We start from the raw sequence: 27,422 nt of genomic DNA on the forward strand, positions 1-27,422 counted from the left end.
TAACCATCATGTGTTTTATTTATACTCTGTCCAAGTAATTAACACTCTTTTAATAATTAAAAAAAATATATAAATCTTTAAAAACTAAAAAAAGTTACTTAAAATTAAAACCAAGAATAATCCTGTTGATTGCAGTGGGAATGATATCTGGGGAAATTGTGCAGGGACTCAAGCAATTTGGGTTGGGTTCTGAAATGAGCATTTCCTCAAATGCAACCATTGCTTTGACTAATGTCTAACTGATGTGTTTTTTCAAACAGATACTAATTTTGTCTTGGGTAATGCCCAGATCGTGGATTGGCCCATTGTCTACAGCAATGATGGATTTTGCAAGTTATCAGGATATCACAGAGCAGAAGTTATGCAAAAAAGCAGCACCTGCAGGTATTTGAGAACAGATTTATTTTCTGTTAAATAGCTTGTAGTGTTGTGCCTGTTCCTTGAGGAGAAAAGTAATCTGTTTATTCCAGTTTTGTCTTTTATCTCCTGGGGCTACATCTGTCAAATATGCTTTCCAGGTGAAACAAAATCAAAGAAGAACCGTTTCTAAATGAGTCTTTTTCACATGGTAAACAAATGTCTTTGTGTCTTTGTCTGGTATCTGACTTGAATTTCTCTGTTTATTTGCAGTTTTATGTATGGAGAGCTGACAGACAAAGATACAATTGACAAGGTCCGACAAACATTTGAGAACTATGAGATGAACTCCTTTGAAATCTTGATGTACAAGAAGAACAGTAAGTAGTCGATTGGTTTGTTCATTACTGTAGGTGTGTAAAGGTGTTCTTAATTGTAGTGTAAACTGCAGTTCTGTCACCCTGGAGGACAGTGCTTTAGCTAGGGCCAAATAAGTCCCAGTTCTGCCACTTGATCTAAAAGGGAGAAATGAGAACATTAGAGATGAAAGTCACTCAGGGAGGCAGAGGAAGCTTTCTAATTCGTTCTGACGTTTCGAGTAATTTGTGTGTGATGCTTTAAGACAACACTTGTTCCATCAACAATGGTAGTACACAAGCTAGGTTTAGGCAAGTTTCCATTGCAGAGAACATACTTTCTCAGTTTTTAAAAACATGATATAGCAAAGCCAGTATAGAGTCGTTTTGGAATAAAAAGAACCCATCTTTTGTTTTAGAAACTGAACTACTTCTGATGATTTCGAATGAAATGTCTTTTGTTTTTGACAAAAAATCCTTAATTGGCACATGATTTTTTCCCTAGGAAATTCAGTCTGTCTGTAACTGCACATGTCAGCAGATGAATTGCTTGCCCCAAACTTGGTATCTCACCTAGTGTGGACAATGTTGTGCACGGTTATTTTAATGTACTTAATGTCACCTGAAGTGTAAATACACTGAGGTCTTCAGCCAGGCCAGATGTTAAGCTGAAAAAATTGCATTCTGTAACTTATTTTACTCTTAACAATTTAGCCTTCTAATGATGAAGCTGGTACTGCCTGTGTGCACAATCTCTATGGCCTTGCTTTGTGCTGCTTTCCTCCTAGGGCTACCTGCCTCTGATGTTTACCTATTTCCTAAAACCTGGTTTCTGTTCCTAGCTCAGTTTGTGGCCACGGGGACCATATGCAGCTCACATCTATGCATCCAAAGCCAAGTAAATAAGCTGCAGTCCTGGGATCTAGGAGAGTCTGGAATTCTCTCTTAGTTATCAGTGATTTGGCACCAAGAGACTATGCAGCTACTCTTCTGTCATGCTGCAGCATATGGCCTGTAGTAGAGCCTGGGGCCTCTCTGTCTTTTATGCAGATTTAAAGCAAGGTAACCGTGGAGTGAGGAATATTTCCTGCCCTGCTGTGCTCTCCTCCGAGGAGAGGTGGCCTACAACAAAGTCCAGCTGTGCAGTAGCTGTGTTGTGTGACCTGCCGAAAGACGGAGCTGCGATGGTTCTGCTCTGTACACAGAGGGTCACAGGCATGGGAAAAAGGAAAGCACAGAGCTTGCTTTCAAGCTTAACAAACTGCAGGGCACCTAGTGTTTGTTAGATCTGCAGCTTTAGAGATACATTAACTACTGTTACAGAGACTGACTAATAGCACTAAAGAGTTTTAACTGAAGAATATCAAAAAGAGGACATCCTGGAAATTTTTCTCCACATCACAGGAAAACACTGTCCTATTTACCGGTCATTTAGCACCCAGACTGCTAAGTGGCCTTTCCTTTGTGGTCACCTTACCTTTGCCTGAAGCTATGGCAATGGTTCAGATAATAAACATGATTGGTTCTAACCTGCTCTTAGTTTGACAGCTTGGAAAAGGACCCTGAATTTTGTTAGAAATCTTTTTTCCTGCTCTTTGTTTCTTCTGCTTTGTCTCTCTGTTATTTCCTCATTCTATTTTTCTTTTTCAAATTAGCCAGTGAAATAGATTTTTCTTGTTCTTTACCTGTCTAGTCCCTCATAAACTAAACGTCACGATAAATAGCAAGTTTTTTTGAGTTGTTGGATAATTGGTACATTTTCCACAGCCTGCACATTTAATGTGATTCTGGCTGTTTTAACAGTATAGTCTCTATCCTTTTGGAGGAACAAAGGAAAACCAAATAGGAGTTTTGAGTTAATAATGATGCCTGTAGTGCAAGTCAATCTTGTACTTTTAGGAGCAGCAGTCATTTTTTTTCTTTCTCTGAGCAACAATTATTCCCTGGTCTTACATGTCAAAGCAGATTGAGACATTTAATGATGCTACTAGAAGTGATAGGCTGTTTATTTTTGGACATGGCACTCTCCATGGCGGTGACCCAGTGCTAGCATTTACGTGGTTGTGTGATAAGAATACCCCATCCAGCTGTTGATAGGCACAGTATATCCACAAACTTCATTGCAGTTCACAGTATCGACTCCAGAAACAACATACAATTTCCTGTTTGTGTTTATGGATGCTGCCTCTGTCTTGGCCTTCCCTTTCTTTGTCAAGTCCTCCCTGCATCCAAAAGTGACTACATTCCCTGTTTTCAGAACTTGGAGTTAAGACAGGATAGAGGTCTGGTTATTCCTTGGGCAAGTTATCCCTTGATAACTTAGCAGATATGTAAAAATCACTGTTATTCCGTGGAAGAATTGCTTCCCAGAAATACAGAGCTTCTGCAGGATAATTGGAAACAATTAGAGCAAACAGGTGCATAGCCACCAGATTTTTGTCATTGTTGCTTCGATGCCATCCAGTTGCATTCAGTGGGGATTCATTGTCATACCTGGAAGGAGACAAAGTGAAAGCTTTCTTTAATCAGGATTGCAAAATGACAACAGAAAGACTGACAGTAATTTCACATGAGAGCTTCAGTTCCATTGTTTAATTAGATGTGAGCGCCCAGTGACGCTGGAAGTATTGTTTATTTTTATATGGGAAAATTAAAACATTACTAAATCTGAAGTCAGTGGAGATAAATGAACTTATACCGAGGAAGGGTACAGCTAATGTATTAAAAAATATTTTATATCTAGCCTTAGTCATATCTTACCTTACCTGAATTGATGTGTTTTTAACATCTAACTTCTCATGAGACTTTGACAGCCATTTATTAAGTTTTTACACTTTATGGTCAGCCTCATGAGTTAAAAATGGCTGAGTGAATTAAACTCGGGTTTTCTTTGTCTTGTTTTTCATCTATGATGTAGGCCTGGCATACAAGCAGTGCAAAAGCAGGCTTGTTCTATATGCACTTGCTTTCATTATTGATGAAGTAAATTTTTGTAAAAATACAAAATTCTCTTCCTTCTATCTGCCCCTGAAGAGGTGGTGTCCAATTGAAATCCAACCCCCTTTTCTATGCAGTACTTGACCTACTTCAGTGGAAGAACATTTGAAGTGTGGTGAACTCGTCCAAGGTGAAGTGCATCAAGAGTTAGAAAGAGTCTTCAAGTGTCCCCTGTCTGAGAAGAGGCATTCCCATTGCTTATGGTCTGCAGCTGTGCTGCAGAGGGAGTGTTAAGACACTTTTTTTTTTTTATCTCAGAATTTCTTTACAGATAGGACCAGCAGAATGCTTGCCAGAATGCTGAGTTGTCTGTAGATAACTATTTTGCACACTACAAAACAGTTCGGTAAAGCCATAGCCCTTTGCTGAGTAGAAATATTATGGTAAGAGTCCCAAAGGCTGGGATGCACTTTCAGTTTGTACTGGGGTTCACTTCCCTGTTTTCTGAGTGCTTGAGCATTTAACAAATTTAATAGCATGAGTATTTGTGTGTGTGGTGTTTTTATTTGTTTGATTTTTTTTAATTTTCATTTTAATATGTGCACACTCTTCTCCCCTTCTTCATTCTCCCTTCTTCCCCCAGTGTATTAGAAAGCCTTCAGATGTCAGAGAATAACAAATCAACCTAAAAATAGTGTTTGGTAGATTCTACTTGCATTTATCTTTAGGACCAGTGCTTTCTATAGAGGTTCAAAAGCAAGCAACCCCATTCTAGTGTATAGGCAGCAAAATTCACTTTAGGGTGGTAGAACTGTGATTGCCCACCATTAAATAATTTCTCATAAATGAGACTGGTTCTAACCATCTAAACCCATTTATATTTGTGTGTGCTGTGCCTCCTTATGGAAACTTTTGCTAACCCATATCATAGCATAGGCTCAGAAGCAGGAAAGAATGAGGGTGTTGGAGTCAAGTGACATGTATCCTCCTCGACCTCTCACTGAAGTGTAGCTCTATTATTTGTCAAGCAGTATGCACACCTGAATCTCCTGTGAAATCCATCTGTGTGAGTTCAGTTACCTTCAGCAAGGTCAAATTAAGTATTTAAGTATTTTTGACTCATAAAACTGGTAATTCCCATTGAACTTGTCAAGTGTGTTGGCAAGCAAGGCCTGCTGTCATCTCCACAAATATGTACAGAATTCCCAGGAGTAATCCTGAAGTATTTTTCCTGGGGTAAATGGAAAGAAGATCTCAAAACTTTACTGTGTCTTCCTTATACTCCTGTTCTTTAGAGAACACAGAATCAGGTGAACTGTCTCAGCACTACTGCAGTACAAGAGTGTGTGCTGAACCTTGTTTTCTACTGTGTAGTTTCAGTGTCATAGGATAAGCCTTCTGAATAGCAATTCCACCTTTGGGGACTAAAATTGATTTTTCTTATCTTAGCATGTAAGGATCTGACCTTTAGAAGCGCTAGGTGCTACAGCATCCTGGCACCAGATAGAGAGGACACGAAGGTAACAGCTTTAAAAGTGCTGGGAATGTATTTAAAGATTTACTCTTGTTGGCACAGAGTGGTGAGCTACATGCTGAGTTGGTCTGTTCTCGTTTGGTACACACTCTCTGCTCAAAACTAGAGTCTGTAGGAAGACTTTTGTTCTTTGTCTTGCATGGTCAAATGTCATGGGCTCCTCTGAACACCTGGTTAAAATCTGTGTGGATATAATGGCTTGCCAAACTCTGATCACACCTCATCAGCTGGTTTGCTAGTTTGACATTGACAAACTGTTCTGTCTGTGTAGGATAGAGAGAAACAATCTCACACTGAGTACCTGGGCATAAGTGAAACCCTAAAAGGAGTGTCTATAATGGTCAGCCATGCTGTTTGTATAACTTAACTCCTGCTGTCTGCATTGCTGCCTGTAGGAATTGGTGGAGAAAAGTCACATGTTCCTATTTCCATGCTGCTTGACTGTTTCCCTTCAGGACAATACGTGTCTGATGCTGTTTGACTGAGACATTATTTAGAAATGCAGAGGTTGTGCTGCTTAGAGAAAACCTGCCCTCTTCATTAATGGCAGTGTAGATGTCTGCTGAATTGTCAAAACATGTTTTTTAAAATTGTATTTTAAAATTAATTTTGATTTAATTAGTGGAATGACGAATTGTGTATTCCAGTTTTATTTAAACCCTGTTTTTTGTAGTTCTGAGAAACAGTTGGCCTCTTTGCCCATACCTTGAGCCATTTAACCAAAGAGTACATTTAAAGTGATTTTGATTTTCATATAGCCTATTTGGCAGGAAGGAAAACTTAGGAGAGCTCAATGGTATGCTCAGGGAGAAGCTGGAATAGACCTTAAGATCTCTTTCACTTTGATAATGTAAGAACTTCTGAAAGACTTCAACCAAAGTTAAATAGCATGTGAAATGCTGGTGCTGCTGCCCAGCAAGAGGCTGAACATATCATTGTTGAAAGACACAGGACTGGAAAAAAAAATTATAGGGAAGAGATAGTACTATTTGTACTTCATTCTTCAGAATGGGAAATTGAAAGGTATGCAGACATTTAGAGTGTGTTAGGCTGAAGAAGACTTGGGACTTGAATCACAGCTCTTAAAATTGTCTTTGCTGTCAGGCAACTCCATAAGTTCTGTCCTTAGGCCACAAAAGCCTATCAAGAGCTGCACCTGCTAATTCTGGATTGGCTATGTAACTTTGGTACCACGAGCCAGGCTGGTCCTATGGCTACTGTTGGGCATTCATTCTAGATTTGCATTTCTTCTCAGCTGTCCACACTGCTTGTCCTGCAGCTTTCAAGGGGCATTCCCTTTTTTAGCATGAGTGGTGCTATGCCACTAGACAAATGCTGAATTCTTTCACTGCTGATTCCAAATCTAACAGAAGCCAATGTAGCTCATGAGTGTTTACTTTTTTGTTTGTGCACTGGTATTACCACTGAACTTCACCAGGGAGAGAGGTTGCCAGGACTAAACACAAAATGTAAATGGAAGTAGATGTATTGTTGGAAACACTGGTAAACACTTTCTGTGTCGCCGTGCATCAGTGCAGACTGAGAAGTAACTCTTGTTTTGCTGTGAGAGCTCTGGAACATGCTGCAGTTTCACTCTCTGAATAACCCACAGGCTGAATCTGAAAATCACATTTTTCATTAAAATGGCCTTTTTTGTGCCTCTTGCTAGTCATGGTTGTCTGGCTGAGCAGGGATGTTGGCTTTGACACCAAGAGCATGAGGGCTGCCTGTAGGACATTGAAATTCTAGTTTCCAACCTGATTTATAAGTAGTTTATACTTTAGGCTTTCCTGTTTAATAGTTAAATAAACTGTTTAAGAAGTAAAATTCTTCTGATAATTAAACCAGAATGCAGGACAAAAGATGAGCATGGCCACTTCTTGGCTGAGCCATTTGGTGTGTTCCCACACAAAAGATTCCAGTTCTGCTGTGAATGAGCTCCTGGTTGCAGAGCACTGTGGAAAGCCCATGTAACCCAGCACTGTGAGCACTCATGTCATGACTGTATTTTTATATTCACTTGTCTCCTATTCACAAGGGACACTGACAAGATGTTAGGGAATTCACTGTAGGGAAAACACAATGTTGTGGAGGCAGGTACATGGCCTGGCAGAATTTTCCATCTACTTATTTATGCCTTCGCAGTGTCACTGTGTAGATCCCAAACTGGAAGATGATTTCTGCAGGCCCTGTGTGCCACCTTGATTTTGCACATGGTTTGTGGCACTCTGAAAATTACAAGGGTACCCAAATAATGCAATTCATCAAACACCTCTACTTTTAGCTGTCAAGAACATCTATCTCTTTCTTTAAGCCTGTGAGGCATATCACTAAGTTATACACTTGGTTCTAGGTAAAAAAGTGTTTTGTCTTACTTCTTCCTTTAAATAATGCAACACATGAATGGGAGTCAAGGGAGTCAGAAAGTAAAAACCCTGCTGATAAAAGCTCCTTGCCCTGCAGCAGCCTTAGGTTATTGGGAAAAGTCCTCTTGCTGCATTCAGAACATGTTAGAAAAATCTTGCAGCAACATACTGTAGCATAACCATGAAGGGAAGATGACATCATGCATCTGACAAATAGCCAGAATAGGAGGGTAAATTGGATCCTTTCTGTGTTTAGTACAGCATCTTCAAAAGCATAGTAGTAAGTTTTTATAGCTATGAGAGGCAGAGAAGAAACTGAGTGTGTAATTCAGCCTCAGTGCTATGAGTATTGTGAGCAGCCCATAGCAGAATGGCTGTAGCTTGAAGTAGTAAAACAATACAAAGTGGTTTTGGGGAGGGGGAAAAAAATCCCTAATCAAAAAAAGTGCATGTAGAGGAAGATCATAAAGCAAGGCTGTGGATGGAGATCCTGGCTGATTAAAAAGTTGCAGTGTTAGTGAAGGGTGTTGAAGTGGGTAAAATGAAAAGCAGTTAGTCACCAAGTAGGATACGGATTTGATCAGCCTCAGAATAGTTCACATGTGAAGCTGGGAAAAACAAGTAGGCAAGAAGAAATCGAGATAGGCAATTTTAGGAGCTCTTCAGAAAGGGTAGTGTAAAGGGTGTTACTGAATAGAAAATTGCTGTTGGCTGCTTTGTGGCAGTGTCTTCTAAGCTCATTAGCAAGTTAGTGATGATTTTACTGGCACGGTTACTTTGCTGAATCTTTTTTCACACTTAGCATGTTTGTTTGCTCATACTTTTTTGGAAGGGGCTGTTCAGGAATGTTAACTCTTTTAAAAAAAAAAAAAAAATTATATTGACCCTTGAATACTTTCTGCCATGCAGGCATATTTCAGAAATGGCCACCGGTGATTCCATCTGGATTTCTCTGCTTTTTGAGCAGAGGCCTCCATGCATCATAGACCCTGCTGTTTATAGAAGTGGCTGTACATATGGCATGGAATCTCAGCCAGGGTTTAAAACTGCTTGTGTGTTATGCAGGCACAGTGGGAGCCTTATGATTTGAACTTGGTTTATGGAAGTTGTCCATGAGTTTTGAAGATGCCCTACCTTTCTGTAGCCAGGAAAGATTGCTCAGCACTGAGGCTGGGAAACAGCCAGGTGAGGCACTGGTAGCAACAACTTCTGTTATATTAACATAGTTGGGAAAAAAATTGCCTTTGCTTCCTTTTTTGAACAGTAACTTGTAAGATACCATAGGTTTTCTTGTGACCCATTGACAGCCTGGAAACACAAGTTGCCCTTGTTACTAAAAACTATTGCATGAAATGTCATGCTTATGTTAAAATACTGAGCAATTCAGGTGAAAGAGAATCTGATCACTAGCATAGAGAAGGATCCTGTGACTGAGAAAGAAAAGGAATAGTCTTCTAAGATCACTCTTTCTAAAACAGACTTTGCTGTATGAGTGACAAAGATTGTGTGGTGCTCTTTATTCTGGCTTTCCCACAGGGTCAAGCTCCTGCTGATCCTGATCTTTTTTTGGCCCCTGGTATGTAGACCCTTCTCTCCAAACAAGGCTCAAAAGGGACACATTAACAAAAAGTGTTGCTCACAGCAAGCAAGCCTGAATCCTTTGTCTCTTAATTCTTGTGCTTGCAAAAGCAGTGATTTGTTTTCATCATCTCTGAGGGTCTAGGGACAGTCTGAAAACCCATGCACAAACTCCCTGAAGGCTGAGGTCTGGACTGTTCTTATTGCCATGTACCTCAGAGTTGGAGAAGTCATCTTTTTATGCCTAAAGTTAAGACTTCAGACTTAAAAATAGTGCCTTCAAGGAGGTCATGTTATGGCATACAGGAGCCAAGTGCTTTGTTCCGAGCCCTCCAATCAGCTTATACTCAAATATCACTAAAATCAGTGTGGTGGGTCCTGTGAAATGAGTGGTAGACACTGCCTTGCTACATGGAACTTCATTGCTATCACCAGAGTCATCTCAGCAGAGCTACCAGAAATACAGAAAGGCAGGGCTGATGAGAGATTCTCTCCTCAAGGTGATCTGTGTGGATAGAGGTCAAGTAGAAATGGCAGCATCATCTGAAGGGTTCTATTGTGGGACCATCTTTTTCTGCTATGTGCAGGCTTTAATGTCTCAAGCAGTTTTAATTAGCAGTTCATCTACTGCAGTAATTAGAAAGGTGCAGTTCTGTGCAGTACAACTTGATCCCATCCAGAGCCCGTGTTCTGGTCCTAGCAGCTTGTTCTCTCCTGAATTCAGGCGAGTCTTGCTTCACGCTGCAGTGACTGGGAGCAGGCTCAGGACAAGGCAAGCTGGAAAGCAGCTTGTGAAGGGTTTCCCTTCCATGGGGGGATTTGAAAGCTGGGCCAGAGCTCTGGGAGCCTGGCTCTGAAGCTAGACATAGGCTACTATAGTAGTTAGGGCATGGTCTTTCTTAGGGCATTCTCTGTTGGCAGGGAATTAAAATGTCAACCAAACTGGTCATATTCTTGAATTGAGACTCTGTGTTATGCTCATGTCCTAGGCACAGCTGGCCTGTTCTCAAATGCTGCAAGAACCAACAAGACACAGTTGTGTGCAGCCTTTGCACATACATGGGACTCTACTTTCAGGAGATCACAAAGCTGTTCTTGCGTTCAAGTGTTAACTTTGCAGGTGAAGTTCAGAAATAGGGTGATTCCTGAAGATTAAAAAGCTAAGCAGAGACAGAGCAGAGAGCTTAAATAACACTTTTGTCAGCTGCTTTGTTATTTTTCTTAATAGGTGTTTGTAAAAAAACCCAACATTAAAGTAACTTTTACAGATGGCTGATTTGAGATGTAAACATCTAAACTGGCACATTTACTGTTCTTCCTGCCATTGACCAACTCTTTGATGTGTTTGTTTCCAGGAACACCTGTCTGGTTCTTTGTGAAAATTGCTCCAATTCGAAATGAGCAGGATAAAGTGGTTTTATTTCTTTGCACTTTCAATGACATAACGGCTTTCAAGCAGCCCATTGAGGATGATTCATGTAAAGGTTGGTCATTTTCACAATTATATATTTATGCTGCTTTTGTTTGTTTGCCCTGGTCTTGAAAGAGCTGAAGTCCTTTAAATACCCAAGCCAAAGAATTAAATGTTAAAATAGCTTGTAGCTGTGCCACTGGGGATGGCATTTGTGCAAGAAATGGTTGCTGGTTTCTTTAGTGAAATTGCTCTGGCCTACCCTGAAAAGGGTCATTGCTAATGAAAGCCCCAAGTGCTTCAGAAAACCTAGTTTATATGGTAAATAGGGACTGTTCTTCCTCTAAAATACACTATTAACCCACTCTCCAGCATAGCCTTCAAGGATTCACAGTGTTGCTCAACAGCCCGGTACAAACTGTGTGTGAAACTGTATGCAAAAACTGAGGAATTAGCCCTGAGTCTAGAAAAGGTTGGAATAATTAAAGTCTGCCTGACTTGATGTTACTCGTCATTATTAGGGGATTTATGATGTTAAAGTTCTGGACTAGTTTCCTTGAGCCTATGTGAAGAGATTGCAGTTATCTTAAGTGGAATCAGGTTTAAGCTGTCCTGGTGAGTGAAGTAGCACTGCAGTATTCTGCTCTTAACTCTTTGCTGAGCTACAGCCTGTGACAGCAGCATAAACTTTCACTCAGGTTCAGATCCCATCAGAAATAGACCTTTTGTACCCTATGGAGGATTACAGAGACTTGCATCCTCTGGGGCAAAAAAGGATGTAAGTTCTCCTGTTGTTTGCATTTTTGTAGTATTTAATAATATTTGTAGTATTAAATTAAACAGGAAACTTGCTGTGAAGATGAACTGATTTACATTTGTTCTCAAAATGTTATTCTTTAAAAACATAGTTTCTCAAAGTGGAAACACCTGTTACCATGAAAAAGGAAGTACAACCTTGACAAACATACCCTCTTCCAGGCTATGTGGGTAATTTTTTTGTCTTGCTCATGCTATTTGTTTGGTTGCTTATTGCCTTAGCAAAACTAAGAACCTTACCTTGTCAGAAAGTTTGAGTCTACAGTATTTTTTCCCTGCCTAGTGGTCCTCACTGTATCTTGATAAGGAGTGACAGCACAGATAAATCAGCATGATGCAGTAAATCTAGCTCTCGTTTATTTGCTGGTAGTGGAGGTCCTCGCTTCATTTAGTCAGTTGATAAGCAAGACTTTCAGTCAGGAGTGGTAGCTGTGTCTTTTTGCTTTCACAGGAGCTCCCTAATGTGGTAGAGACAGGCAGCTTGTCCTTCACTTTCAATATAAAACTTCTAACTTTTTTGTTTTCAGTACTAGTATGTTGAAGAAAGAGAATGCTAATTTTTTATTTTTTTTTAAAGTCTCCTTTGGGCAGTGAGCATGGTAATTCTCAGTGGTTGCATATGTACAGCAGTACAGGCACTAAACCTACACATAAGTGCATGGACTTGCAGAGGAGTTGATGACAAGCAGAATTTTTCCCTCTGGCCCATGGAAACTGGCCAGGTGATTAACAGAAATTGCAAACAGGAGAACTGAATGTATTATTTAGAGGCCACTGATTCACAGCTCTGCACTCCTTCCCTGAGTGCCATGTCTTTATGGCTTGTGCACTAAATGAGTCTTCCAAATATTATTTTTGAATCTCCTAAAATTAATAAAGTTGCAGAAGTTTCATGCTGGTAAAGAATTCTCTATCAATTTATACATAAATCAAGCATGATATACATGGAACTGCACCTTCTGTTTTGATCCGTAATATATCCCTTTTTCTTCCATAATTACTGTAGGCTAGCTTTGGAATTTTGTTGTGGGATACTGTATTAATCACTTGATTAATATATCAATTAATAGATGAGCAATTTCTTGGAGGAGCTGATTTGTCAAACAGAATTTTACAGGTGTCCATATCTTTAATGTTAGATCTCATTGTGCAGTTGTGTACTGTGAGAGAGGGGAGAAAAGGAAGGTGTTATGGAGTATTAGATAACCATTTGTAGTAGGCTCTGGGATTCACAGAGTGGAAAAATGTTTTTGGAAGATCTAAAAAAGGTAAAATTGTACTATCTTGTTCTGAGAATCATTAACACACACGAGGTTTGAAAAGGGCATAATCTTTGTGCTGTGCACAATGTTACACAGGAACTTTGTAGCATGCTTTTGAAAGAGGGCAATTTTCTTAGGAATGTTTCTCATATTCTTAACCCAAATGAACTCTCAATCTGAAAAACTAAAACTGTGAACTGAAAACTGATTGCTAAATCCATTCTTTTTTCCTTCCTTCACCTTCAGTCAGCTTAGCAAGTACTTTTCTTTTACTCTGCTTGTATGTGAAATCAGTTTCCTATGCTTATGAGTACTTAATATGTAATAGGTTGCCTGTAGATGCAGATATGTTAATAAAATATGCTATTTGCACAGTTGCAGAATGTTATAGTTTAAAGTATTTAAGATTTTCAAAATCAATGGCTGTATGTCTACGTGGAGAAAACCATTAAATCGATCACTTTCTTGTACTACATAAAGAGCCACTAATCTGTCAGGCTAAGCCTGCTTAGCTGTGGTATATCTTGGTTTTCTTTCACCTGCCAGCAATTTCAAGCCTGATTGTTCAGCTGCAAATGGTGCAGCTCCTTGAGTGAAAAGTGTAGAGCTGTAACGGCAGGTGTTGAACTACACAAAGATGAATAGGCATCTTCCATCTGAAGGTGACTCAGAGGGATAGAAGGTCCCAGTACCATTTTTCTTTTTTTTTTTTTAATTTATTGATTAATAATATCAGATATTGGGTTAGATGAAACAAGAAAGTCACATAAAACGTAGACTTCTCATTGTAGCCTTTGTTATTTGATTCAGATAATTTAGAAGATGTTTATTTTATGACTTCCGTGGAAGGTAAGTAAGCTTGCTTTTAAATGCAGCAGCTTTAAAAATAGTGTGTTCTAAATAAAACCACTTAAAAATAGTGTGTCAGTGATGTTGATAATATTTTTAAACAACCTCTTTCCACTTTTTCCCATTTGCTTGCCCCTTGGAAAAAATCAGGGAAACAAGGTTTACTTGAATAGAAGAAGGCAAAATCAAGCTATAGTATAGCTAAATTTGGCTTGTCAAGTGGTAGGTCACCTTCTTAACAGAATTTTAAAGTATATACTATATTTGGAATTAATGCATTTTGTCTGTATATGTCTCTCCTGGTTTGAGGTCTAACACACCAAGTATGAGATGCTTGAGAATAGTGTTTAAAGTGGAATGCATCACTTTATGCAAAACAATTATTTGTGCAGACAAACAGAAACTGTGCATGCTCTCTGAGTAGCTTGTGAGAAATTTGCCTGAGCAGATTTTGAATGTATGAATACAAGGTGAACCTATCCAGAAGCATCTATGCTGTCTCATGAGAGTTTGAAAACTAAGCTCTGGATCCTAATTTTTGCTTTTGATACTTAGTTTTTATACAAAGAGGTGGTCAGATTCAATATCACTGAATCAAGCAGCGAATGGTTGTTATCCTCCAAGATGATATAGCCTTTTGCACTTTGTAGCAATCATCAATTGCCATCTCCTCTGCAGAAGATGCTTTATTTCATTTTGCAGCTAAGCGCTCCTTTGCATAACAAGCAGGAATACAGACAAAAAAAATAAATTGTCTCCTTCATCTTAATTCAGGGAAAGAATCACGTTTCTGGGGTGGTTTTTTTGGGACTTTTGGTTCTGTTTTTAAAGATGTATTTATATGAACAGAGCCAGTGTTTGAAATATTTTGATTAAGATATACTCTGCTTTCATCTGGATTAAATGTTTTCTTAAAAAGAGGAAACAAATGAAAGGGAAGTAGTGAGTATATTAAAAAACTTTGGTATGCTTTCCCAGTCCAGATGGAAAAATAATACTGTTTTAGTCATGAGGTTTCAAAGAGAAGGAGCGCTGCAGAGAAGCTGGATTGATGTAAGCAAGGATCTTTCATGTGTGGGAATACAAAGGTGGCTTGAGTGGAGGCAAGAACTGCTGGAATCTTGATTTATTCACATTTACACAGTTGTGTGAACAACAGACCTGTGGACAAACAAGCTTGTTCTCTAGCATACAATGGCTTCTTGTTCTGAGTCTAGGAATTCTGTAAGTCATGGAACAGCAACATGGTAGCAAGGGTTCTGTAACTGCCACTGTTCCCAATGTTTGAATACTGGAGTTATCAGGAATTAATTGAAAAGAGTGGTAGGAAACAAATAGCTACCTACAAATAAATAATAAATGCTGTTGTGTTTGAGTACAAACTTACTTAAAAATACAGAAAATTGGCTTCTTTGACTTAAGGCTGTTGTTAAATGAAACTTCATGCTTTAAAGGAAAAAAGTTTTGATGAGTTAAATGCCACAGCACAAAAGTATAGTTCAATGCCATATTTCCATATGAAACTAATCTCAGGGGACAGCTTTTGTAATCATCTTCTCTTGGTGTTAACAGAAACAATTTCTATTCACTTTTTTATGAAGAAATGGTGGAAAACTGAAAGAACATCATGGGATGCAAGAGTACTGAAATCAGTGCTGTTAATCTTGAAGGCTTTCCATCCTTTTGAAGCTGGAAATGTTTCAATGTTGTCACATTGCTTTGTCTGCATATTTTCTGCAGAACTGAAAAAAGAGACTGAAGAATGATAAAAATGGGTTAGAATCAAAAACAGGGGCACAGGCAAGCACTGCCATGGGGTGGTATCCAGCCTTATGTTTGGTTCCTGAATTTCAAGCTGTCTTCCCTTCTATGTGGGCTTATCTTGTTTGCAGAATATATATGCCTGTATTAAAAACACCTAGGATCACTAGATTTTAAATTTAATTTCATATTTTCTTTGTTTCTAGAGGAAAACAATGGACATAGGGCTATACAAACTGTTTGTGTTGAAAGAGAACTCCTAATCCATATCATCTGGTCCCCCTGTTTTAGCAGGACTGACACCAATATATTCTTACACTATTTTGAAGCTTAGTTCCTTGTCTGGGAAAGGTCCATGATCTTTAAAATTTGGTGTTTATGTTCAGTCCTATGGCTTAAGTCGATTACTTGACCTGTCTTTATTGGATAGATAACTGACCTGCTGTTGGCTGTGTCTGTCCTTAGGGTTCTGGAGGAAAAGTTGCAATAAATTCAACAGGTACTGTTGTCTTTTCAGGCATTACTGAAAAGTAAGTTAGAAGAGAAGTTATAATTCAAAAGGTTTAGTACTGGCATTCTGTTTAATTTTTCCTACGCCACAATCTTCAGGTCTAACTGTATGTTGGAGATGCCACATTTTAATATTTTTCTTTCACAAAATCCAAAACCCTGAAAGGCAATACAAGGAGTATTTATATAGTTTAAAACAATACTGTTCTAAAGATGAAATTCTTGCACGTTGCACATTGATTCAGTACCTGGTTTTAGGCATACCATGGCACAGTGGTGGGTGTATCTCCAAGCTGGGCTCCTAAGTGTGGTACCCTATGTGTAGAGAGGATTAGAGTACGTACTCCAAATTTGTGTCCACACTGCTTTAAAAAGCCACCCTGAAAAGCCCTGCCTCGTGACACAATCTCTTGCCTAGAACAGTTACATTGCTTTCAGATCAGAGTTTTGGAGTAGAGGGCGAGATTTAATGTTTGTGAAGCTTTTGTGTGGCATTTAGGCATCTGCAAGTGAGATGTTCAACACATGGGGCAGAGGAAATGCTTACAGGGGATGCTGAGGAGAGAGGAATGGGTTAAGATGTGTCTTTCAAAAGGAGATGACTCGGGAAGAAGGGGGGCACCTGAAGGTGCTCAGCATTCATAGCCACAACTCATGCCACAGAGTTGTCTGGAAGTGCTTTTGTGCAAGAAAGCTCAAGTGAGATGCTTTCTTTTCATCCTCCCTCTGCGTATGTCCGAATAGCCCAAATCTTAGAACAGTGTTTGGAAGAAAATGCACACTGAAAGTTTGTCCTCAGGTTTTGAACCAAATTTCGAATCTTCCCGGAGAATACCCTCCCCATCAATCCCGTTTGAGTTAGTAAAAGGAGCTGTCTGTGTTATCTGTCATTAGAAACATTTTGCGTGTGGTAAGGGAGGCAGGTTTCGAGTTCCCGGGTGAAGCTGGAACTCCGTGATCTGCTCTGTTTCCCGCCGGCGCTGACGTTTGCGATCAAGCCCGGTTCGTTCCGCTTCAGCACCGCGGCCAGCGCCGGAGCGCCCGTCCCGCAGCCGCTCCCGCCGGGGCCGGAGAGGGGCGGTCCCCCTTGGAGCACATCCATCCCCCTGCCAAGTCCTGCGCCCGGCTCGGGAGAGAGGCTGGACGTGACTGGGCGAGATGCACTTGGAGCTCATAAAGCTATCTGTATCCTGGGATATATCAAAAGCAGCGTGGCCAGCAGGTCAAGGAGGATGATTGTCCCCCTCTACTCCGATCTTATGTGACCACACCTGGAGTACCGCACTCAGCTCCGAGTCCCCAGTGTAACAAGGACCCGTTGAGCAAGTTCAGAAGAGGGCTACAAAGATGCTCAGGGGGCTGGAGCGCCTCTGCTGTGCAGACAGGCTGGGAGAGTTGTGGGTGCTCAGGCTGGAGAGGAGAAGACTCCAAGGACACCTTATAGCACCTTCCAGTACCTAAAAGGGGTCTGCAAGAAAGCTGTGTAGGCAACGTTTTCCAGAACCAGGTTCTCACTATAAACTGAATCTTCAAAGTGCTGAGCATCCTTAGTTGGAGTAGGAGATGAGGAGCAGGAGCTCAAGAGCTCCCAGGTGGTGCTAGCATTCTTCAAGATTGGGACTAAACAAACTGATACTTTCAGTATACCAAAAATATCCAGATGTATACTCTGCCTTTCTGTTATGGCAAAGTACTGCTCATAAAGATTATAGTTGTAGCTAGCTCTCATGACTGCCATTGAAGGTCTTCTATTTTGAGGGGTATTTGAAATCACTGTAAAAAATATTCAGAATTAAAATTCAGCGTATGACTTCTCTGCCAGAAGCTGCTAAATGTTTAATTCGAGTTTGAGAAAATCTATTAGTATGTTCTCCCTTTTGTTTAGAGAGAGTAAAATTAATGATTTTGTTTTTTTTTTTCTGCTCTGCTTTTTATTATCTTATGTATATTTCTCTGCTTATTCCAAATCTATGCTTGATGCATCTGAGGCCAGATTCACTTCTGTTACAGACAACTCTAATTTTCATTGTGCATGACTGTAGCCTTACATCTTGATTAGTCTGGAGTGTCTTCTGCAGTGCTGTGAGATCCAAATCTGATCATTAGATTTAATATGAGATTATTGTATACTGGACATTTATCCTTGCAAAATATGCAGTTCATGTAGCAGTACTTCTGTAGACTCATTGAATACAAAGTCACAGCAGTCATGGGTTTTATTACTGTACCATGCTGACACGTATTTTCTGACTTACTTTTGTCTGGTACTTGGTTAAATTATACTCCCTTCTGGTCAGTATTAAAACAGATGTTTTAACATCTTTTGCTCCCTTTAGCTGTAAGAGGTTTTATGAGGTACACTTGCAGCTTTTTTTGGTAATGTGTTTTTGTTTTTTTTGGTAACGTCTTGCATGTTTTCTCAAGGTTGGGGGAAGTTTGCCCGCTTGACCCGTGCCCTCACAAGCAGCCGAGGAGTGCTGCAGCAGCTTGCTCCCAGCGTGCAGAAAGGAGAGAACGTTCACAAGCACTCAAGACTTGCTGAGGTAATTTTTTCTTTCCCCAGTAGGCTATAAAGAATGTTTTTAGCCTTTGCGGGTATGTCGTCCCTGCACAAGCCAAGAACTGTCGGTCCTCCCTAACCTGGGAATCTGGTACATGTGCTGTGAAATGTGTCCTGTGACAGCAGAAAGAAAAGAGGTGTCCCAAAGACTTCATGTAACCTAATTGCAGTGTTGTGTTCCATATCTTAGCAAAGTCTTAGAGAGGTGTTACTAAAATAATACTTTCTTGCTTAGTTTCCATTCTTCTGAGCATCTTAATAAAAGTAGGATCTTGGACTATCTACTTCTGCAAAACTGAGGTGACAAAAACCCGGTCCAGTACACAAGAAAATCCTGGAGAATCCATGACATGGTTATTCTCTGAATTAATTTATGTCTACTTACTTTTCAGTGGGATCCCAACCCTGCATTACCAACTGGTTAAAACCTATGTTTAAGTTACCGCTTTTATGGACAGAGCAATTGTAAGGTGCTGCAAGCAACACTGCAGACAGATGAGGGGAAAATGAAACCTTGTGATTTAAGTAGCCTCTCGAAGTTTTGAGATAAGCTCCAGGCAGAGAAGGCCCCTCAAAGCACTTTGGGTTTGAGGGCTTTCGCCACGAGGGGGAGAGACTGCCCCGAGTTTCCTGTAGCTGTCTCCTGGGCCAGTAGCAGGGTCTCCCTGATGTAAAAACACCTTGGGGAGAGGTTTGATATGGTGTTAATGACAGCACAGCCAATATACCATGGCAGTCCTGTGTCACTTCCTCCTGCGAATGCCATGGCAGCAGCTGTGACTTGACAATAATTCTTGATCTTCCTGTGAAGCTGGAAGTGTAAGGCATCGATGGATTCCATGAGGTCTCCATATACTCAGTTATACTGTACTCTGTTAGTTCTGTTGAATACGTCTTAGTTTCTATGCAAACTAAAAATCTCCTGTCTTGTTATCATGTATGATGGCAAAATTCCTGCAGACAGGATTCTACCTAGTCAGTATTTAATACAGAAGAACTCAAGAAGGGGAAACCAATTTCTGTTGGAAGCAGAGAAATATAATGAATTATACTAGCAGAGGGGAGGGACAGACATTCACATGGACACCATACTGCAGGAACACCATGTGATTAGCACATGTCCACCCTGAGGTTGCTTTAGTGTCCTGGAATTTGGAATAGTTTTCCTCCTAATCCTACTCAGGGCTTCATATCAAATAATCCTTTCTTCTCTTTAGATCTCTACCCTTGAATTTTCCTTAATGCTAAAAATGTAAGCAGCAAAATGTAAGGAAAAGGGTCTGAGTTTATTCTGTTTGGCAACAGTCTGGATGTCAGTAACTACATGTTACCGAAACTTTTTGCAAGTCCATGCACTCAACAAGTCTTTGCAAGTATTCTTATTGGCACAGCCAATTGATTCATTACAAATAATAAAGGGCAAGTGTATAGTTTACATGTCTGAAATGAGTTTCTTTAATTGCTGACTGAATATTGCAGTCATAATTTTACAAAGAACATTAGCCCCAGCTGTGATGTTAGGTAGCTTTTTTTTTTCTGCTGTAATTCCATTTAAGTCAATAGAACTACACCAGAGAAGAGTGCAGATAATCATACAGACAAGACCACTTTTCTTTATTTGAAGATATATGGGGTTCCAGGCTTCTTATTCTGCAAAGGTTTCTTGATAATATTGTGTATGGGATCTGTAACTGTTCCCTGTTGTACTTTCAAATATTTTTTTTCTTTTTTTTTTTAGTTCATCCCTGCAGTAGCCTATCTGAAATTTTAAAATTCATCCTTTTTCTTTTCCTACTCACTATGACATTTCACATCAATCTTGTTTGTGTGAGAAGGCTCCACGTTTATTGCACTGTTATTTGTATTACTCTTAGTTATTTATGACTTATATATTTGAATTTCTAGGGAGGCTGTTGTATCCGAGAACCTGAGTAGAGCAAGGTGTTGGAGCCTGCCACAACAGCTTACAATTTTCTATTGTTTATGAAACAGTTTAAGAAAGGTGTCAGTGACAGACTAACAGGCCATGGGTAATACAAGGAGTGTCTGTGAAGCTTCAGTCTCTGACTTTCGCCAGTAGGCATAGATTTTTTTTTTTTTTAGCCTGACTTCTCTAATAGCAGTCATATGAAAACTACTCAATTTAATTATGCAATTAACACAAGGGTGTTAGGTAACTGTGAGACTACATTTTGCAATAGGAGTTTGTAAAGTAACTGATGCATTTCTGTTGCTTAATTGCCAAGTATAGCTGATTGTAGGGATGGTTCTTCCTGGTCACTGCTGAATGAATTCACTGTCATCTGCACCTATGGTCTTAGCTGATGTGTTCTGCACCTTTGCCAGGCAGTTCTGGGCAAACAAGACTGTGTCAAAATTAAAAAAATAAATAAATATGATAGTTAGGAGAAATAAAAGCAGAGAAATTATTATAGTGTTTAGCAGCACTGCTTGAGAATGGAACTTCTGCCATTTTTCTTCTAACGTTGTTTACCAGGAACTTATAACTGGCATTAAAACTGCCAATCAAAATATTGAGGTTTAGCACCTAGCCCTTAACTTGGGAGCAATCTGTGTGGGTGCTTGGGAAAACAAAAGGGAGGGAGACTGAGAGGAAGCAAATAGGTGCAATTGAAAACATGAAAAGGAGAGATTAAGCTGGAAATGACTGAGGGTTTGTGTGTTAGCTTTTCTTTTGCCCTCCAGTCATACATTCTTAAAAATAAATAAATCATTTTAACCACTTTTGATGCAATTTATGACTCCTGACTTGGCTTATATTCGCCATTTTGTAAAAAAAATAGGATTTTTTTAAAAAAAATGTTTAAAAAAGAACACCCATGATGAAATTTGGCATTTCTGCTCTTGGAATAAAATTCTCCAGCGTTAGAGAGCTATTAAAGCATCATGGATCATTACCACAAATAATAAATGCAGATAATACAGCTGTATTATCTGATGAATAGTAAGTCACTGAAATAATACTTTCATTAATAAGTTTCTGAAATAAATATTTCTTTTACTATGATGAAACTGTATAATAGTGAAAAATCTTCCAAAACCAGAGCTATTTCATTTATTCAGAAAATTGTAGTAATCAAATTGTCCAGTGCACATGAATGGAAGCTCAGCATATTGGTTTGCATAGCTGTGTACATTTTCTTCATGATAGCTTTTATATCAATCTCTTGGGGTTTGCTTTTTTTCCTCTCCAGGAGAAATAGCTTCACAAGCAGTGTAACCACACCTGACTGCTTTGGCAAACCTGTCTCAGGTTGGCACTACTCTCCCTAGAGGCTGGAGTGCAGCAGGAGCATCTTGGAAAAGGGCAGAGGGTGCTTTGCATTGACCTGGGTTTGCTGGATGATGCAGAGAGAGTGGGGTTTATAGCTCTTAATCTCCAGAGGACCCAGGGATGGTGTGTGTTTGTGTGTGTGTAAGGATGGTGAAGAAACAGACTGAGTGTGGCCCTTGGCATGAAAAGTGGAGAAAAAGAGTTCTTGTAACTTCCAGTGCAGTGACCTGACAAAACTTTGATCTTTAGCACTAAGCTCTGTGGACCTCCTTCCATGGTTTCTGTGCAGTACTGAGCTCTTTTGTTGTGCTCTATGATAAAGGCAAATGCTTGCTCTCTGAGATTATTAAGCTTTGTTGTAGGTGAATTTCTCCTCCTTCAGTGAAATGAAGGATTTGGTGCTTTTGAGAGCTCTTGGCTGGCAGTGCCAGGCATGGGGAGATTTTTGCCAGTGTGCAAAGCAAGTTACCTTTGCTGGAAGAGATAGCTGTGATCTGGGGCAGTGCCCTTCTTTCACCTCAGGCTGTGAAATCATCACCAGCAGTGCCAGCAAGATGGGGTGCTTTTACAAAGGTGTGTGTTAGTCATGTAGTGAAAGTGAGCCCAGGCTAGGACTTGTAACCCCCACCCTACCCAAAACGAGGACTGGAGGCACCTCAGACTTGCTGCAGGTGGCTTTCCTCACCTGGTGAGTGATTGGAATCCCTGTGTCATTCCTCGATGCCTGTCTCCTGCAGGGCATTCGGGATTCATGCCCACAGTGCTGGTGTGCATCCTTCTGCAGGAGACAAACTAAAGCCATGGCCCCTGGTCTCCTTAAATAACCATTGCTAGGGCTGCACCAGAGACTCCAGGGGGGTAACAGAAGTTCAGAAGACTTACTAATAAGGTCCCTAGCTATTCAGATAGAGTATGTTTACTTTCTAAATAGAAGAGGAAGGAGATCAATCAATTATCAAGCCTTTTATTTTCCTCTGTTGTAGCCCTTGAATCTCAAACAAGTAAGGAGTGAGTGCTTTGTGTTTGGTGATGACATTTTAAAACACTGAAGCAGCAGTTTATTGTCTTAACGAGTTGGAACTAGAAGTCTGGTTTTTTTCTGCTTTCTGTTCAGTTTTACGTCCTTGCAGTTCCACTGGCTTTATTTTGATGTTTTTTTTTCTATTTACAGCAAAATAATGGGCACCATAATTTAGTCCCTTCTTTTTTATCAAACAGGGATTGTTCTTGCCTTTTCCTCTATTTGGGTATGCAGGTACACATTAGTATATTTTCCAGTAAATTTAGTTTTGTTGATGCAAAATTTCCACAAATTCTTGGAGTACAAAGAGAGTGACCAAAATGGAGTGCATTAGACAATTCTCAGTCTAGAACTTATGTATGTATAGATAAGAACCATCTAACAAGAGAAAAAAAAAATTTTTTTTCAGATTTTCATGGTTGAGGTTCCTGTGCTGATTGGAATAGTTACCAAAATATTTGACTTATTCATGTAATACCAGGGGCTAAAAAAATTAAGCTGTAGTAGGCCTGTGATTGCAGAAGAAGCAATTTATGCTTTCCTGCAGCATTTGAAGGGTGATGCCCTCTCCCCACACCGGTAAAATCTCAGCATTAGAACTGAAATCCTGCTAAATGAAAAATGTTATAATTTGATGGAGTTGCTTGAATTTGCTGATCAATTATTTCAGTGAATGAGTATTGCAGAGGACTCTCCTTGCCCAGTGAAGCAGATTTCAGGCTTAGGATGATCCTATGTTAGAGCTGCTGCTCCTGTAGAGCTTCATAAAAGCCAGGAGTAACTCATTGCTTTCTAGATGGTTCAGGTACAACTGCAATGTGCAAAAGGGAGGGTAGGAGATATTTGAAATATTGATTTGGGCTAGCTTTTGTTGGGAAATGACATCCCAGCATCTGTCACTGGGACTGCAAATAAGCCGTGACGGGAATGATGCTGTGAGCATGCACACACTCAGTACACAGCCTCTGCCTCTTCCAGTCACAGCCGTGACTTTTGGGGACTGCAAGGGCTGGCCAGTGCCTCCTGCAGGGAGAGAGGAGAGACTGCACCTGCCTTGTGCTGCTTCCAGCTCCTCTCAACACAGCACAGCTTAATTCCCTTTTTTTTTTTGGTAGTATGGAGAACGTACATGAATCAGGGTGAGGATCAATAGACTGCGTAATGCTGCAGTGAGCACATCTGAGTCCTAGTTGGGTCTGCAGGTGAAATGTTCCTTTCTCCTCCTTGCTATCATTCTAGAAACTCAGTGAAACAAAAATACTGAGTTCTCTTATTTTTTTAAATCGATTTTTTTTCAAATTCTTAATGCCTCTGTGGTAACATGCACGTCTGTCAGAGCAGGTCATGTTAATTCTCTTCAGGAGAACATACTGGGCTCAAAGTCAGCAGGCTTGCAATTCCCGTTCTCATTTACACATGTGTGAGGAACTGTGATCTGACAGTGTCTGACCCCTGTTGTGTACACGAGTAAGTGATTATGTGAGGTTCAAAGCAGCAGGGAATTTAATCTGAGATTATTTTGTCCAAGTAGAACTTTTGTAGCTGATTTTTTTTTTCTTTTGTCCCCTTTGGCTGAAACTGTTGGAAAAAATTTCACCAGTTCACAAAAAAAAAAAAAAAAGGAAGTAAAAAAGGCACTCAGAAAAGCCTGAAGATAAAATCCATGTATAAATAACTGACATTAAAAAAGTTGAGATAAAGAGCATGAAAGGAAGACATCCTTCTATTCTAGCTGTGTTGTCTTATCTTTTCCCAGAGCAAAACGGCCATTTAATTTCCTTCCCTGCTTCCTATTGCTCTGAGCTATGTGTAAATAAATGTGAAAAAGGAGCCATGCTCCTAAATACTTCTCACAGGTTCTGTGAGTTTGGCTTTGCCAAACACATTTCACTCAAGCAAGCCTTCATGTTCCTTTCAGTTTTCATTCATAACTCATCCAGGGTAAAATTAGCTTTAAAATTTAACTTCTCTTTATTTGGACACAGGTTTTTGATGTTGATTTCACCCTCGTGTATATCCATATATATAAACACATTCTTATGCATAGGTACATGAAAGAAACTTTAGTTCCCAAGGATTACATACATGATAAGACTGCTTTTGCAGCAGTGGGCAGAACTGGAGAGAGAAGAGACATAAAATGGGCAACACTGATTGAGACTGCAGTTATGCAAAACGGTGCTCAGCGTCAGCATGCTCTCAGCTTGAGGCCCAGGGTTTAAAACACATGCTGGCAGATCATCTTGTGCAGCAGTGCTTTTCTGAATTCAGACCTAACTACAGTATAACTCAACAGTGTGCCTTGGCAGGTCCCCTCAAATCCTGTGCTCAGTTTGGGGGCCCCTACAGCAAGAGGGACATTGAGGCATTGGAACGTGTCCGAAGAAGGGCAACAAAGGCAGTGAAGGGTTTAGAGAACAAGTTTGATGCGGAGCAGTTGAGGGAGCTGGGATTGTTTAGCCTGGAGAAAAAGAGGCTCAGGGGGGACCATTTGCTCTCTACAGCTGCCTGAAGAGAGGTTGTAGGAAGGGGGAGATCCATCTTAACTTCCAGGCGACAAATGACAGGACCAGAGAAAATGGCCTCAAGTTGCACCAGAGGAGATTCAGATTAGATATTAGGAAAATCTTCATCACTGAAAGGGCTGTCAAGCATTGGAACATATTTCCCAGGGAATGGTGGCATTACCATGCCTAGGAGTGTTCCAAAGGTGTGTGGATGTGGCACTTGGGGACATGGTTTGCTGGGAACACAGTGCTACAAAGTTAATTGTTGAACTCAACAATCTTAGGGGGCTTTTCCAACCTTAATGATTCTATCTTTCTGCTTTGATTCCACACCATCAGATTGTTAAGATATTGAACTTCTCTGATTGAAAAGGTGAAGTCCAAAATGAGTTTGTTGAGGCTAATGATGGATATCTTGGACCTGCACAGGCCACAGAAGAGGAAGAAAGGCCTGTGCATTCATGATAGATTGTAGTATAAGACTATTTCAGACATGGTGTAGTAAAGAGTTAAATAGCCAGTATTGAAAGAAAATGTGGTCCAGTGGTCTTGCTGCTGGACTGGAACTCAGTTGTGTATTGCTCCTGATTTTGCCATCAATTTCCATTTGCACCAGCCTTCCTGCCTATTCTTGCCCGTCATTTTTCTATCTTGTCTGTCTAGACAGCTGAAGGGGTTCTCTCTTCTCTGTTTGTCCTGGACACTCCACACATTAGATTAATTGTCAAAAAGTAATTAATGGCATTCAAAGAAACAACTGTTCCCAGTCTGATGCTGATTTGTGTAACAGAATACTTTTCTTGGCTTGCTTACCATTTGGTGGTGATAAAAGGAGTTAACGGATAGGGATTTTTATGAACTGTTGTACTGAGCTTGAGACTCTACAGCATGAAAAATACCATGAAAAAATTAAGCATGTTTTCTTTTTCCTCTTAAATCTCTCTGACTACAGGTATTGCAGCTGGGCTCTGAAATCCTCCCACAGTACAAACAAGAGGCACCAAAGACTCCACCACATATAATTTTGCATTATTGTGTATTCAAGACTACCTGGGACTGGATCATCTTGATTTTAACCTTCTACACTGCTATTTTGGTCCCTTACAATGTCTCCTTTAAAACCAAACAGAACAACGTGGCATGGCTAGTAGTCGACAGCATTGTAGATGTCATTTTTCTGGTCGACATTGTGCTTAATTTCCATACCACCTTTGTGGGGCCGGCAGGAGAGGTGATCTCTGACCCCAAGCTGATTCGCATGAATTACCTGAAGACCTGGTTTGTGATTGACCTGCTCTCCTGCCTGCCATATGATGTCATCAATGCATTTGAGAATGTTGATGAGGTCAGTATAACCACTCTCACCCATTAATTATTACCCAGTGGTTGGGGGAGGTGAGGGAGAGAAGAAAGAAATGTATGTTTTTAAATTTATTGTATTACTGTACATATGTCTCTGGTAGTCACACACAGCATGCACAGAAGTTTGCTTATGAGTCCTAGCCAGAAGGCTCATTCTTTAATTGCTGCTGTAGTTTTTGGTGTTAAAAATCCATGTTTATTTTACTTCTTTCTGCTTTCTCAGGGTTCAGGAGGACAGGTAGAGGCAGACAGCAGCACCTTTGTACGGCACTGAGGAAAACTGCTCCATCTGACTTATCAGGAATAGTTTGAACTGTGTGTCAGGACAGTTCCTCGGGGCAGGCTGTGCTTGCTTTCACTGTTGAACGCTCAGGGTAGTTCTGCTTATGCCAGTTCTTCACAGGAACAATTGGGAAGTAAAAAACACATTTCTTAGCTGCTTTAGTACACTATAGCAGGTGACAAAGAGCAGTGACTCACTGAATCGTCTTAGAGCACAAGAAAACACTGTGTGGATACCGGGTGATCTGTGCAGCATTGTTTTGCAACAGTATTTTTAGAAGAAGGTGAAGCAATTGAAGGTGCTTGTTTGATAATTTCATAATTAAATGAAAGGGTAGGGAGACATCTGGAAATGTAGATTCTTCCTTAGTTCTTCATTTCTCTGGGAATAGATCACAGTCCAGCAAAAGAACTAACATTTAGACACTTAAATCCAGAAAACTAGTATTTTTTAGCTGCTTGGTTTTTTTTTGGATCAGTCTGCCAAGAAAATATTCCTAAGGTAAATACATTAAAGTTCTATGCCTAAACAGTTCAGAGAGTGAATGAATTTTTAATAAAATCTTAAAGAAGATTCTAGCAGTCTGCTTTCTGGTTACATGCTATAAAAATGATCAGTTATGTGTCTGAGTTTGTGACACATGCTAAAACTGTAAGA

General features: G+C 40.0%; 1 protein-coding gene across 1 annotated transcript in view; it reads left to right on the forward strand.

Moving 5' to 3' along the window:
* Positions 1–250: 250 nt before the first annotated feature.
* KCNH1 (potassium voltage-gated channel subfamily H member 1) overlaps positions 251–27,422 on the forward strand; it is a 168,377-nt gene continuing 141,205 nt past the window's right edge. Inside the window, exons 1-5 of the mRNA XM_015620428.3 lie at positions 251–384; positions 631–737; positions 10,484–10,612; positions 18,162–18,280; positions 26,073–26,465. Of these exons, the coding sequence (XP_015475914.2) occupies positions 362–384; positions 631–737; positions 10,484–10,612; positions 18,162–18,280; positions 26,073–26,465 (771 nt within the window). The 5' untranslated portion in view covers positions 251–361. The remainder of the gene's footprint in view (positions 385–630; positions 738–10,483; positions 10,613–18,161; positions 18,281–26,072; positions 26,466–27,422) is intronic.

The sequence above is a fragment of the Parus major genome, chromosome 3, assembly GCF_001522545.3.
Source record: "Parus major isolate Abel chromosome 3, Parus_major1.1, whole genome shotgun sequence".
In the NCBI taxonomy this organism is placed as follows: Eukaryota; Metazoa; Chordata; class Aves; order Passeriformes; family Paridae; genus Parus; species Parus major.